This window comes from Orbicella faveolata, unplaced genomic scaffold, assembly GCF_042242905.1.
Source record: "Orbicella faveolata isolate gen_17 unplaced genomic scaffold, um_ofav_v1 contig_35, whole genome shotgun sequence".
In the NCBI taxonomy this organism is placed as follows: Eukaryota; Metazoa; Cnidaria; class Anthozoa; order Scleractinia; family Merulinidae; genus Orbicella; species Orbicella faveolata.
The window spans coordinates 6,254,636-6,268,878 of record NW_028301564.1 but is presented as its reverse complement, the minus strand read 5'-3'; the positions used below and the strand labels follow the sequence as shown (position 1 = coordinate 6,268,878).

Genomic DNA, 14,243 nt, shown 5'->3' with positions numbered 1-14,243 from the left:
AGAAAGGTGAAAAAACATGACCTCGGTCTCAATTTCCGTAACATCAACAAAACATGCTTATCCTTTATTTTAGGTCAGTTACCACCGGACTGGTTACTGGACAACGTTTCTGAAAGAATAGTGTACGGCGAATGTTATGTATTCAGTTCACTTCACTGTACCATTGTGTCTAAGGCTCAGAAATCTGTACCATGAGTGAAGGTGAGATATAGCTCATGTCCCGTGGAAATTATCCCACAAGTTGCCATTAGTATTCCAAAACATACGATGAAAACATTTAGAATAATCTCCTGCCATTTCAACTCCCAGAAGAAGATTTTCAGGTAGAAAACGCAGGGGAAAATCAGCGCGATGGCAGTACCTGTACCACTTCCGATGAATGCGGCAAAAAGAGTAAAGTGCGGAACAAGGACTGCCATGAGAATGGTCAGGGATGTGAGCATCAAACGTAACAGCACCACACATGGAACAATAGGACGGCTTCCATCGTCATTGAGAAACCTGGCTGTTAAATACCGCGGGGCTGACTTCTCTATCATATCGAAAACGGCGAACATGGGAAGGGAATAGCCCATGAAGGACAGGACTGTTACCACGACGTTGACGGTGATCCGGTAAGGTCCTAGCGGAAGGTTGTTAGACACCATGTCACCGACGCTGTCTGTAAAAGTCAAATAACCGAAAGCTCCCACTCCGATCTTTAACACGGTCATGGCGATGTAAGCAAAGTTTATGACGGTGTTAAACTTCTCAGGATGGCGCATGTTGCCCTCGAGTACCGTGAGGTAGATTTGGGAGGAGTAGCTAGCCAGCACGACTCCGAGTGTCAGGGGAAACCGGAAAGGATCAAATACCAGCAAATCTTCGGCATTCCAGGAAGCGCTCTGGCCCAAGCAATAAGCTACTATTATGACAAAGTTTGCCAACGCGAAAAAGATTGTAAGCATACTGATCTTGGAGAGTAATTTTACCGAGTTAAGAAAAACGTTTGGTATCATGGCCAGGCCAAAAATTAAGATCCAAACTTGCTTTCCGACCGGCAGATAAGGAAGGGTGTAGTAAATAGCCTCACCACAGGCGATTGGATTTACGGTAGCAACAAATATTAACTCAAAAAACTTTGTTGCATCCACCATGTGTCGACCGTACTTGGGCCAGAATGCATCTCCGATGTCTGCGTATGTGTTGCGAACACGTGTGCGGCCCTTGCCAGGAAATTCTTCATAAAGGCAGTCTATCAAGATCTTGGAGGTATAGTTAGACAGCACTGCGATGGCTATGATACCGAAAATGAACCAGTAACCTCCAAACAGTGTCACCAGAGGCATGGACAAGATGGCTAGCCCTTGAACGGAATTACACGCGTTCCAGAAGGTGTCCATGGTTGATATTTTTTTCATCTTCTCTATCGTCTCGTCAAGACTTTTTTCGTGACCTTCGATCTCTTGATCCAAAGTCTCCTCGACTATACTGTATCCCTCTCTTAACGACATATTTCACGACAGAATCTGACGAATGCTATGCTAAGCTGGTGTGAAAACGTGCTCCTGGTTGGAAGGCGAGAAGATAATGACCGTCGTACAAGTGCGCGAGAAACAAAGCTAAATATGTTCAAATAGTACAACAGATGCACGCAGGAATGCATTGGCCTTCATTAGAGGCTATTGTAGTTTTTTTTACTAAAACACATCCAGATCCCGTCCACACTACGCCGTAGAAATTTGAAAACGCAGCTTTATTTCTATGGATAGGCCTGCCGTCGACACTAATCCGTCACGGAAACGCGGCCTTTCGAAAACGCTCTTCAAACCAAAGGAATTTGACAACGCCGGCTTTTCGTTTAGGTGTGGACAAAAATGATATTTCGACTGAAAAGGAGCTTTTCGAAAACGATGACGTCATGTGATTTCTCTGCCCGAGTTTTCTTTATAGATAAATCCAAAATGACCGGTGATTGTTGCGTTTTCAAATTTCTCCGTCGTAATGTTGACAGAAAACATTTGATGCGTTTTCAGAGTGAAAACGCTGTTTCAATTTTTTCCATCGTAGTGTGAACAGGGCCTCAGTCAGTAAAAGGGTATTCACGATTATATATGTTTTTTTACAAATTTATTTCAAGGTTATTCGAAGTTAAACTATAGTCAAAAGAATGCTAAAAAAAAAACATTTGGAGATCGCGAAAATGATTTGTCGGGCCAAAGAACACCAATGATGTGCTTCACATATAATTTTGATATTACCCTTAGCATACACCCCAATAATAATCGGTTATTTTTCTCATCCGCTTCTTTTCCCGTTTTAATCCAAATAATCAGTTCAAGGCCTTCTTTGCAACAAAAACACGATCTTAGGCCTGGGTCAAACGCCGTACTTCACATGAGCCGAACTTAATGAAAGTTTGAGTTGACTCAAATAACTAAAGGAACGCCTGTTTGAGTCAAACGTCGAACTTAATTCAGTCGAACCGATCTGCTACACCAAACAAATAACCAAAGCGGTCTTGCTGGTCTGTGGTTTTTCAAGGTAAAGTCAAAATGGCGCCTTTAGACCTTTGATTATGCGTTTGGTTCGATTCATGTGAAGATCGGCGTTTGACCCAAAGTCGGTCTTCAGGCGTTATTCACGGCTGGCCAGGCGTGAATAACGCCTCAACCACTCCAAATAAAATCAGTCGAACTTAATTGGGTCGAACGCCGAACTTCACGTGAGCCTAATTGGTTGAATTGGGTTCGGCTCATGTGAAGTACGGCGTTTGACCCCGGCCTGAGCGATGTAAGCTGAAACTGGGCAGAATACAATTTTAATGTTTCCGTGCTTTTATGTCTACATTTCCATGCAGTCCTGATCCTGGAAAGAATTATATGGAATTTTTTGACATTAAGGGTTAATCCTAGAGTACCCCGCGAGCAGTTGGTTTCTCCTAAGCCGAACGAGTTTTACCAGTTCAAAGTTAATTTATTTGTCCATGGCGCTGGACGGCGGTTAGCTCAAAACAACGAACGGTTGCTCGCAGTGGTTTCTCTCTCGCTCGGCGTAGGAGAAAGCAACATGCTCACAGGGTAATCTTAGGGAAGTCATAACCAAAAATTCACTCTCTTATTTCAGGTCGACTCGGCTATCGAGTTTAAAGTTTTTTCCCGCCCTTTGCCACAAGTCCTTCTCGACCTACATCACGATGTTACAAACATCAATTGGCGTAAAAGCTTGTGAGAGTATCCACCCTCGCTGACTCTTTGAATTGCAACCCACAAGACTAACGTGGTGTAAGAAAATGTGATTGGCTAGCCTCTTCCAGGCGTTTCCACCAAGCCTCTCTCTCCTTTTTGTATTCTGCCGCTTTTTTTCGCACTGCGCCCCAACTAACTGGACGCGTGGAAGAGGCTAGTGATTGCCTAATACCGGTTACGAATCTTCCTGTAGTCCTGACTCACATCCAGTCTTTATCCGGTTGGAAAAAATGAACAATCTAATCTCGGGCAGGGCGCTCACATGTAGGCAACTTTCTTGAACCTGTCGAGTGCGCGCCCTGAACGTAAAGGCTGTTTTTCTCGCTAGAGAAAAAGTTTTGCCATTCTCCCGGCTCGCTGATCAGTTAAAATTGCTTCACAAGCGCTAAAGAATAAAACAATTGCCCAAGATTATCTGCAAGTAACGACGTACTGCATTCTGGTATATCTCATGTCCATATGTAGCTGCAAACTTTTGACGGAACTTCTTTTTCAGCGTTTGTGGGGATCTAGACATGATTTCGCTCTAGAAGCCCGCGACTTGATCGTCTATCGTGACTGTTTCCAACCGGATAAATGGCCGCTGGGTAAGGGTCAGCTGTCAGCCAGCAACAAAAGTCCATTGTGTTCAATTCAAATCAAAACCATAATGAAAGAAAAGCATTATAGGCTCATAAGAAAAAAAAGAGAAAATTTTTCAGATTACAGAGTTCAATATTTTGATTTCTCTATTAGATAAAGTTAACTGCTAACTTAAATGCTCATACTCCTTACTGTTGAGACAAAAACGAACTTTTTCGAAAAAGTAAATGAATTACAATAAGCGTCACAAAATGTGTTCAACAAGAAAATACAAAGGCCTCGGGACAAACACGGGATAATTAGAGTGAATGCTAATTTTACGGTAAGCAAAGTCGTTTGCACTGTCGATCACTATAAATAATCCACGCTGATTTTGTGAGCTATTATGGGGGAATAGAAGTATTAGTGGAATGCAAAAGACAATTTTAGCAATATAACTTAAACTTTAAGGTTCTTGGTTGAGTTTTGCTCTCTTAAGTTTCGACATTTGAAGTAAAAACACGCCGAGCTTTTTTATTTTCAGAGACTAAACATTTTTGGAGAAAGCCAACGGTTTCTATAGTTACACAGTGAGAAGTGAAAGCAAGTTTGGATAATGTACAATATGGTCTGAACCAGAGTGAAATGCCGTATTTGAGTTCAGTCAGTTCTACGTCTGTAGAGTTAAATTAAACCGCTATTAACAAAAAAAAAAAAAAAAAAAGGAAAAGAAAGAAAGGGGAGAGCTTCGCAGTGTGGCAAAACTGAAAGACGTAAGGTGCCAAAAATACTTCATGATTAGAATGAGTGACCATGGTTTCCAGTTGACAGCGATTCTTATTACCAGAAAAATATAGCAATTCAGAACAAAACCGACGAAGCTTCGTGCTGCGACAAGCATATCTCTTCTTTCCTGATGGCTTCTCTGCCTCAGCTGGTTAAAAAGAATCTTCATATATATTGAATGCCAACAGAACTTCTTGAATCTGTATTCTCAGGATTCACCGGCATGGAACACAGCCGTCAGAAGCCCTGTCCATTTAAGGAAAATGGCGAGCCATCAGTTTCATTTTAGAACAGACACAAGACTCAACATACGGCACTTAACGGATTAATGTGCTTCGTGCTTTATTTTTTAAATAGACGATTTTAACCTTCGAGGAAAATAGTACTGAAAATAGTATCCACAACAAAGCGTCACTCGAAGCTATACATAAAATAAACACAAGAAGAACAGAGAAAATGAAAGAAAAAGCGAGTCAAGAAAGACTGGAAAAAGACAAGATAAACCCTTTGAAAGACTGTGACGCTGAGGACAAGTACGACAATGTAATTTCGCTTCGGGAAGAAAACCTTGCCTCCACATTTGAGACATTTTGGAACATAAGCAACACAATTCAGGGATTACCAATTTTGGTCATCCCTTACGCTGTCAGAAATGGCGGCTACTTAGCTATACTGACTCTATTACTAGTTGCTGTGGCTTCTAACTACACTGGAAAAACCATCGTCCGGTGTCTTTATGAAACAGACCCACAAAGCGGGAAACGAAAGCGGGTCCGCAATTCGTACGCAGATGTCGGCGACGCTTTCCTTCCAAAAATCGGCGGCCATCTTGTCCTCTGCACTCAGTTCTTGGAGTTGCTTTTCGTTGCCTCAGTTTATCCGTTATTGGTTGGAGAATTATTAGCTAAGTCTTTCCCACATGTCGCCGCTTCTTGCTGGCTTTGGACGCTGATAGGAGGCGTTCTTTTTGTTCCAAACATGTTTCTTAGAAACCTGTCACAAGTTGCATGGACAAGCATCTTGACAGTGTTGTCAGCAAAAGTTATTTTCATAACAGTGCTCGCTTACGGTCTGTTGCATTTTCAGAAATGGGAGCTTAGTTCCTTGGAACATTTTGACGCCAGTACATACCCATCTGCTCTAGGAATCCTTGTAGCAAGCTATCTATCACAGCCTTTTGTGTCCCTCATCGAGGGTAGCATGCGCCAAAAGAACAAATTCAATTTGATGATGAATTTATCTTACGGTGTAATGACATTGCTCAATGTTATCATTGGAATAGTTGGTTATGTCTCATTTAAACTTGAAACAGCTGAGGTCATAACAAATAATTTACCGGAAGGTTCTTTTCGAATAGCGGTGAATGTAATGGCGGCGGTGTTGTCTTTTACTTCCTACACGCTACCAATGTTCACCATTTTCGAAATCATCGAGAACTCCGACCTTCCTTGTTTGCCACGGAACTTCGGTCAGTCTATCTTTAGTCCATCCGTTGTCGTGTTTCGTTTGTCTTTGATATCTATAAGTGTTATTTTTGCCGCCACCTTTCCTGCATACACGTATTTATTAGCCCTTGTAGGCAGTATAGCTGGTATCAGTCTGGAGTTTATATTCCCGCCACTGTTTCATCTGAAGATCTACTGGCAAGACATGTCATGGTGCAATATTTTGGCAGATACTGCTGTTGTTGGGACTGGTTTTGCTGTGTTGGTGTCGGGGACTTTGAGTTCTGTTCGTTCAATCATTCAAGTTTATGGCCAGCCGATAGCTAGTCCCTGCGATTGAAGAAACGAAAGTTCGATTGGGACTAATTGCCGAGTCAATGAACAAACCTCTATAAGACATAAGTCTAATTAACGTCCTCACTGTGGAAAAAAACGTACCTGCCGGAACCTGGCCTTGAAGTTTTTTCCGTAAAAAAATTAATTCAATTTATTCGGTTTTCACCCTCCAAACAAACCAACACTCCAAATTCAAAGTCGATCTCGTAGCACGAACAACGAATTCGTCAGAGCTCTTTCGTGCAGTTTCTAAGTAAATTGTATTCACATTTCATTTATATTAAAAGCTCGGGTCATTCAAGTCGTCGCCGTTTTGCTGCGAACAGTTCAGTTAACTCGATCAATGATGGCCAGCAATAGCAGTTCAGCAATTCAAATATTTTTATCAACTGAAGCTGACCATGATACAAACTGCAAAATAAACAATCTTTTAAGTCCGGACCTGATATGATCACTATTCTCAAAAAACTCGACAGTTTGATTGGTTTGTTTTGATAATTTTAGGGCTTCATTTTGAATAGTTTTGCCCGAGGGTGATATTAACAAGAAGTTTCGTGGTTAAAGGGAATTCACTACCCACATGTCATGGGAAGGAAAATTGAAAATTTGTTCGTCGGCCAATAAGGTAGTGCATGGCAAGCAACCTGCAACCATGCTCAGAAAATTGTTATGAGATCATAATTATAATGTCGGCAAAAAACAAACTGAGGAAATTTATATCCTTGTGGTTATCTAAAAAAGTTTGCTTACGTTGGCTAAAAGCACTTCCAAAGAAAGAATGAGTTCGGTAAGAACGACTGTCGTGGTGCTGTAATTTTATTTAGCTCCAAATTTCGTAACGAGATTCCCTGAAGCCCGCATGGCTGCTTGGTATTTCCACGCAGGATTTTGTTGGGAGAACAGAAGATGGGATTGCACATTATGAGTCCTACTTGAGAAAGAGACTTGATTTCTAATCTGTAAGGGAAAACGAGGGTACAGTTGTATACGCTAGACGGTATTAATAAGTATGCAAGTAGCACTTATTGTTTTCTTTGTAGAAGCCTAAGCCACAAGAAGAAAATATATACATATAATAAAGTAGGCCACACATAGTGGCCAAAGGGGAATAGGGTGTTCTTCGAAAGGAGTGTATTGTTGAATCTAATTTTGCAGATTTTGCTCACGTGAACGCGCGCATTTTATCCCTCGCTGAAACATCCAAGTAAAGCGTGTGGTAACATTTTCCGAGGAGGGACTGGAGCGCTTACCATTTTTACCAGAACATCCGGAAATTTCGGTTGAAAGTCAAATGGGACAGTACTTTGTCGGAAAATCCGTTCGGAAACTGCGCACTTCTTCCAAAAGGCTCCTCTTTTTCTGTTCGGAGTGGAACGGTGGAAACTTCTTTGCCATTTGCTGAATTCTGCAGTTTCCTGTCTCTGGTCGACAGAAAACAACACTGGAAGTCAAATTGTAATTGGTATAAGCGCCATCTTGTTCGGTTGGTTTGCTAATTTTGTAAATACCTTACATATGGGGATAAACACTCTCCTCTTCATCTTCTTTTATTGGAGGAAGGGATTCATTTTCCGCCTTGTTCCCCACACGGGGGGAAGGAACAGATGATGACTAAAAACAGTAACGAGGTAGTAAGAAAACAAAAATGGAACAAAGATGGTAAATATTGGGCAAGATAGACACCGATTACGAACTCGAGAAACTTGAAAAAGCAGGCTAATTTATTTTCTGTGGATGCGCCATCGAAAACATAAGTAGTTTTTCAAATTATCAATGGCTGAAAAAAAAACCCTAAACTCTCGATTTGGGTCCCATCCTTAGTTTATAATGCCGCATTTCTATTCCATTTACCTTCTATAAAATACTTAAAAATCGTTCTCAAATATATCTTCTTCAGTAGCTTGGAAAAAAGAACAAAAAAGCACACCTCCGACGGGACTCGAACCCGCAATCTTCGGCTTAGGAGGCCGACGCGTTATCCATTACGCTACAGAGGCTGATGTTGATAATATACAGCAATTAAAACGTTATACTTTAGTGATCTACAGTGTATTGGAAACTCTAATTCTCGATTCCAGTGCAATCCTTAGTTTATAATGCTGTAAACTTCTAGTGCTGTTCAAGAACGCGATGTTTCTCCACGTTTCCATTCCATTTACCTTTTATAAAATTCTTAAAAATCGTTAGCAAATATATATCTTCTTCAGTAGGTTGGAAAAAGGACCAAAAAACACACCTCTGACAGGACTCGGCTTAGGAGGCCGACGCGTTATCCATTACGCTACAGAGGCTGATGTTGATAATATACAGCAATTAAAACGTTATACTTTAGTGATCTACAGTGTATTGGAAACTCTGCAGGTTTCGTCCAGCCTTCTAAATTAATTCTCGATTCCAGTGCAATCCTTAGTTTATAATGCTGTAAACTTCTAGTGCTGTTCAAGAACGCGATGTTTCTCCACGTTTCCATTCCATTTACCTTTTATAAAATACTTGGAAATCGTTAGAAAGTATTTCTTCTTCAGTAGCTTGGGAAAAAAAAAAGGAATCTAGAAACACACCTCCGACGGGACTCGAACCCGCAATCTTCGGCTTAGGAGGCCGACGCGTTATCCATTACGCTACAGAGGCCAGTGAGTGAGTGAGCCTGAAGCGAATGAACAAGGCAGCTCTCTAATCGGGAAAAGGTCACGTTTTTGCGAAACGCAAGGAGTTGTGGTAGCGGTAAGATCAAGTCACAAGGAATTGCTGTTATGCGCGAATTGCAGAATTAAGATGCGCAGTCTGATCTTGAGCTCTGTCACTTGCATCGTTGGTCGCAGTGTACGAAGGTGACTGACAATTTTCTGCTGTGTACATTCCTACTTTTGACGCTTCTTTTATCGTTCCTGTTTTCTTTTAAAAACTTTTCTTTGTACTGTTTTTGATGATGTTTAATTGTGTAAAGCAAAATTTTGCTTTATAACCAGACATACTAGGTAAACTAGTTACAATGTTCTACTTAAGTGATCTACAGTGTATTAGAAACTTTGCAGGTTTCGGTGAGCATACTAAATTAATTCTCGATCGTAGTGCTATCCTTAGTTTATAATGCTGTAAACTTCTAGTGTTGTTCAAGAACGCGATGTTTCTCCACGTTTTCATTCCATTTACCTTTTATAAGATTCTTGAAAATCGTAAGCAAATATACCTTCTTCAGCAGATTGGAAAAAAGAACCAAAAAACACACCTCTGACGGGACTCGAACCCGCAATTTTCGGCTTAGGAGGCCGACGCGTTATCCATTACGCTACAGAGGCCGGTGTTGATAAGAAACAGTAATTCAAATTTACTACTTTGGTGATGTACAATGTATTGGAAACTTTGCAGGTTTCGGTGAGCATACTAAATTAATTCTCGATTTGAGTGCTGTCGTTAGTTTATAATGCAGTAAACTTCTAGTGTTGTTCAAGAAGTCAACGCGATGTTTCTCCACGTTTTCATTCCATTTACCTTTTATAAAATACTTGGAAATCGTTAGCAAATATACCTTCTCCGTAGCTTGGAAAAAAGAACCAAAAAAAAAAAACACCCCTGACGGGACTCGAACCCGCAATCTTCGGCTTAGGAGGCCGACGCGTTATCCATTACGCTACAGAGGCTGCTGTTGATAATACACCGCAGTTGCTGCCTCAGTGGGTGAGCCTGAAGCGAATGAACATGGCAGCTCTCTAATCGGGAAAAGGTCACGTTTTTGCGAAACGCAAGGAGTTGTGGTAGCGATAGGATCAAACGCGCAAGGAATTGTTGTTACGCGCGTAAGGTAGAATTAAGATGCGCAGTCTGATATTGAACTCTCTCTTGCATCGTTGGTCGCAGTGTACGAAGGTGACTGACAGTTTTCTGCTGTGTATTTTGCTACTTTTGACGCTTCTTTTATCGTTCCTGTTTTCTTTTAAAAACTTTTCTTTGTACTGCTTTTGATGATGTTTAATTGTGTAAAAGCAAAATTTTGCTTTATAACCAGGCATACTAGGTAAACGAGTTAAAATGTTCTACTTAAGTGATCTACAGTGTATTAAAACTTTGCAAGTTTCGGTGAGCATACTAAATTAATTCTCGATGGTAGTGCTATCCTTAGTTTATAATACTGTAAACTTCTAGTGTTGTTCAAGAACGCGATGTTTCTCCACGTTTTCATTTCATTTACCTTTTATAAGATTCTTAAAAATCGTTAGCAAATATACCTTCTTCAGTAGATTGGAAAAAAGAACCAAAAAACACACCTCTGACGGGACTCGAACCCGCAATCTTCGGCTTAGGAGGCCGACGCGTTATCCATTACGCTACAGAGGCTGCTGTTGATAAGACACAGTAATTCAAATTTACTACTTTGGTGATGTACAATGTATTGGAAACTTTGCAGGTTTCGGTGAGCATACTAAATTAATTCCCGATTTGAGTGCTATCGTTAGTTTATAATGCAGTAAACTTCTAGTGTTGTTCAAGAAGTCAACGCGATGTTTCTCCACGTTTTCATTCCATTTACCTTTTATAAAATACTTGGAAATCGTTAGCAAATATACCTTCTTCCGTAGCTTGGAAAAAAGAACCAAAAAACACGCCCCTGACGGGACTCGAACCCGCAATCTTCGGCTTAGGAGGCCGACGCGTTATCCATTACGCTACAGAGGCCGGTGTTGATAATACACAGCAGTTGCTGCCGCAGTGGGTGAGCCTGAAGCGAATGAACGAGGCAGCTCTCTAATCGGGAAAAGGTCACGTTTTTGCGAAACGCAAGGAGTTGTGGTAGCAATAAGATCAAACGCGCAAGGAATTGATGTTATGCGCGTAAGGCAGAATTAAGATGCGCAGTCTGATATTGAACTCTCTCTTGCATCGTTGGTCGCAGTGTACGAAGGTGACTGACAGTTTTCTGCCGTGTATTTTGCTACTTTTGACGCTTCTTTTATCGTTCCTGTTTTCTTTTAAAAACTTTTCTTTGTACTGCTTTTGATGATGTTTAATTGTGTAAAAGCAAAATTTTGCTTTACAACCAGGCATACTAGGTAAACTAGTTAAAATGTTCTACTTTAGTGATCTACAGTGTATTAAAACTTTGCAGGTTTCGGTGAGCATACTAAATTAATCCTCGATTTGAGTGCTAGCCTTAGTTTATAATGCTGTAAACTTCTAGCGCTTTTCAAGAACGCGATGTTTCTGCACGTTTCCATCCCATTTATCTTTTATAAAATTCTTGAAAATCGTTATCAAATATACCTTCCTCAGTAGGTTGGAAAAAAAGAACCAAAGAAACACACCCCTGACGAGACTTGAACCCGCAATCTTCGGCTTAGGAGGCCGACGCGTTATCCATTACGGAGGGGGACGTAAGGGTTTGCGGTGATGCGGTTTTGCGTTATTTTTGGTGCGGTTTTACGGAAAGCTCTTTTTTAAACTGCGGTATTGCGGTTTTATAGGACTAAGCGGTTTGCGGTTTGCATAAATTATGGATCGCGATAATCGGTAAAAAAAGAGAGTGCAGCCGTCTGCGCTTTCCAGTTATGACAATTATTACTCGGATCCTGACGCTTCCGATGACTTTTGATCTGTTGTTTATGTTTTGCAAGGGACCATTGTGGCGCAAGCAAGCTTTGCTGTTTGTCATTTCCGCTTTTTCCAGTTAATAATTGGTATGAATAGCAATTTATCCAATGATACGTCGACTTGTTGACTTTCCGGGCTGGGAATCTTTCGCTCAGATTTCCTACATTATTTTCCGTGGCCTCGTGCGGGACAATGTCTGCCGAGCAAGAAGAAGTGGTTTATGAGGATGGTCGGGAAGAGGCGATGTTACTTAAAGGAGAGATTGGAAGCTCGGCGACGTTTCTTCTGGGAGCAAGAACTCGCTTCGGGAGAGTTATAACGCTTCAACAATCGTTTGCTTTACTGAACACTTCATGAGGCTGACTACGTTGTCTTCGGGTTATTCAAAATTTTTCTTGGAAAGATTTTAAATGAAATTTAAGGTTGATTAAATAAATCTTCTTTAGTAGCTCGGAAATATATCTTCTATAGTAGCTCGGAAAAAAAAGAACCAAAAAATACACCTCCGACGGGACTCGAACCCGCAATCTTCGGCTTAGGAGGCCGACGCGTTATCCATTACGCTACAGAGGCTGATGTTGATAATGACCGATAATTAAAGAGTATTAATTTAGGTTGTATTCTATTGAGATCAATCGTACCTGGTTGGTTGAGTCAGTTGGGTTTTTCGTGTTCTAATGGGTAAAAACCGTTTTCGGTTGATTTGGATCAACCTTTTCAACCGTCCTCAAACCAGGTGGAAACGGCCGAAAGAGCATTCGCGTGATTATGCCGTGTGATTGTAGCTCTCGTAAGGACTGTTCCCAAGAGTTACCGCGATTCAACCAAAAATAGTTCAAAACGGTAGATCCCAGGACATGACCTTAGTTATACCTTGCAGGTTTCAGCGAGCATTAATTTCTCGAGTTACAAATGATAATCTACATATTGTTTTTTTGTTGTTGTTGTTGTTGTTGTTTTTTTTTCAAAATGCTCCTTATTATTATTTTTTTTTTTTGAGGTATTAATTATACAAACCTTCTTCAATAGGATGGAAAAAAAGAAGCGAAAGGAGCACCTCCGACGGGACTCGAACCCGCAATCTTCGGCTTAGGAGGCCGACGCGTTATCCATTACGCTACAGAGGCTGATGTTGATGAATATCAGTAATTAAAATTTGCTACTTTAGTGATGTACAGTGTATTGGAAACTTTGTAGGTTTCGTCCAGCACTCTAAATTCTCAATTTGAGTGTTATCCTCAGTTCATAGTGCTGTAAACTTCTAGTGTTGTTCAAGAAATTGATGTTTCTGTTTGTTGTTATGCGCGAATGGCAGAATTAAGATGCGCAGTTTGATCTTGAGCTCGGTCACTTGCATCGTTGGTCGCAGTGTACGAAGGTGACTGACAGTTTTCTGCTGAGTATATTGCTATTTTTGACCTTTCCTTCATCGTTTCTGTTTTCCTTTAAAAACTTTTCATTGTACTGCTTTTGATGATGTATTGAGTAAAAGTAAAATTTTGATTTATAACCAGGCATACTAGGTAAACTAGTTAAAATGTTCTACTTTAGTGACCTACAGTATATCAAACTTTGCAGGTTTCGGTGAGCATTCTAACTTAATCCTCGATTTGAGTGCTATCCTTAGTTCATAATGTTGTAAACTTCCAGTGCTTTTCAAATTTGCACGCGATGTTTCTGCACGTTTCCATTCCATTTAGCTTTTTTAAGATACTTGAAAATCGCTATCAAATATATCTTCTTCAGCAGGTTGGAAAAAAGAACAAAAAAGCACACCTCCAACGGGACTCGAACTCGCAATCTTCGGCTTAGGAGGCCGACGCGTTATCCATTACGCTACAGAGGCCGGTGTTGGTAGTACTTAGCAATTAAAACGTAATTTTTTAGTGATCTACATGCAGTGCATTGGAAACTTTGCAGGTTTCGGTTAGCATGCTAAATTAATTCTCGATTTGAGTGCAATCCTTAGTTTATAATATTGTAAATTTCTATTGCTGTTCAAGAACGCGATGTTTCTCCACGTTTCCATTCCATTTACCTTTTATAAAATTCTTAAAAATCGTTAGCAAATATATATCTTCTTCAGTAGGTTGGAAAAAGGACCAAAAAACACACTTCTGACAGGACTCGAACCCGCAATCTTTGGCTTAGGAGGCCGACTCGTTATCCATTACGCTACAGAGGCCGGTGTTGATAATACACAGCAATTGCTGCCGCAGTGAGTGAGCCTGAAGCGAATGAACATGGCAGCTCTCTAATCGGGAAAAGGTCACGTTTTTGTGAAACGCAAGGAGTTGCGGTA

At 40.8% G+C, this 14,243-nt stretch overlaps 2 protein-coding genes and 9 non-coding genes across 11 annotated transcripts; 1 reads left to right on the top strand and 10 right to left on the bottom strand.

The window, feature by feature from the left end:
- Positions 1-176: 176 nt before the first annotated feature.
- On the bottom strand, positions 177-1,531 carry LOC110047701 (vesicular inhibitory amino acid transporter-like). Its single transcript, XM_020753463.2, has one exon. It carries the CDS (start codon positions 1,491-1,493, stop codon positions 177-179), a length of 1,317 nt encoding a protein of 438 aa, XP_020609122.2. The 5' UTR covers positions 1,494-1,531.
- A 2,541-nt stretch (positions 1,532-4,072) lies between these two features.
- Positions 4,073-7,481, top strand: LOC110047535 (vesicular inhibitory amino acid transporter-like). The gene has a single exon (XM_020753283.2). The coding sequence runs from the start codon at positions 5,031-5,033 to the stop codon at positions 6,357-6,359; it is 1,329 nt and encodes a 442-aa protein (XP_020608942.2). The 5' UTR covers positions 4,073-5,030; the 3' UTR covers positions 6,360-7,481.
- Positions 7,482-8,279: 798 nt separating this feature from the next.
- Positions 8,280-8,352, bottom strand: Trnar-ccu (transfer RNA arginine (anticodon CCU)). Its single transcript has one exon. It is a non-coding gene; the product is annotated as a tRNA-Arg (tRNA).
- A 561-nt stretch (positions 8,353-8,913) lies between these two features.
- On the bottom strand, positions 8,914-8,986 carry Trnar-ccu (transfer RNA arginine (anticodon CCU)). Its single transcript has one exon. It is a non-coding gene; the product is annotated as a tRNA-Arg (tRNA).
- Positions 8,987-9,581: 595 nt separating this feature from the next.
- Trnar-ccu (transfer RNA arginine (anticodon CCU)) lies at positions 9,582-9,654 on the bottom strand. The gene has a single exon. It is a non-coding gene; the product is annotated as a tRNA-Arg (tRNA).
- A 269-nt stretch (positions 9,655-9,923) lies between these two features.
- On the bottom strand, positions 9,924-9,996 carry Trnar-ccu (transfer RNA arginine (anticodon CCU)). Its single transcript has one exon. It is a non-coding gene; the product is annotated as a tRNA-Arg (tRNA).
- Positions 9,997-10,617: 621 nt separating this feature from the next.
- On the bottom strand, positions 10,618-10,690 carry Trnar-ccu (transfer RNA arginine (anticodon CCU)). Its single transcript has one exon. It is a non-coding gene; the product is annotated as a tRNA-Arg (tRNA).
- A 266-nt stretch (positions 10,691-10,956) lies between these two features.
- Trnar-ccu (transfer RNA arginine (anticodon CCU)) lies at positions 10,957-11,029 on the bottom strand. Its single transcript has one exon. It is a non-coding gene; the product is annotated as a tRNA-Arg (tRNA).
- Positions 11,030-12,441: 1,412 nt separating this feature from the next.
- Positions 12,442-12,514, bottom strand: Trnar-ccu (transfer RNA arginine (anticodon CCU)). The gene has a single exon. It is a non-coding gene; the product is annotated as a tRNA-Arg (tRNA).
- Positions 12,515-12,995: 481 nt separating this feature from the next.
- Trnar-ccu (transfer RNA arginine (anticodon CCU)) lies at positions 12,996-13,068 on the bottom strand. The gene has a single exon. It is a non-coding gene; the product is annotated as a tRNA-Arg (tRNA).
- Positions 13,069-13,714: 646 nt separating this feature from the next.
- Positions 13,715-13,787, bottom strand: Trnar-ccu (transfer RNA arginine (anticodon CCU)). Its single transcript has one exon. It is a non-coding gene; the product is annotated as a tRNA-Arg (tRNA).
- Between the last annotated feature and the right edge of the window lie 456 nt (positions 13,788-14,243).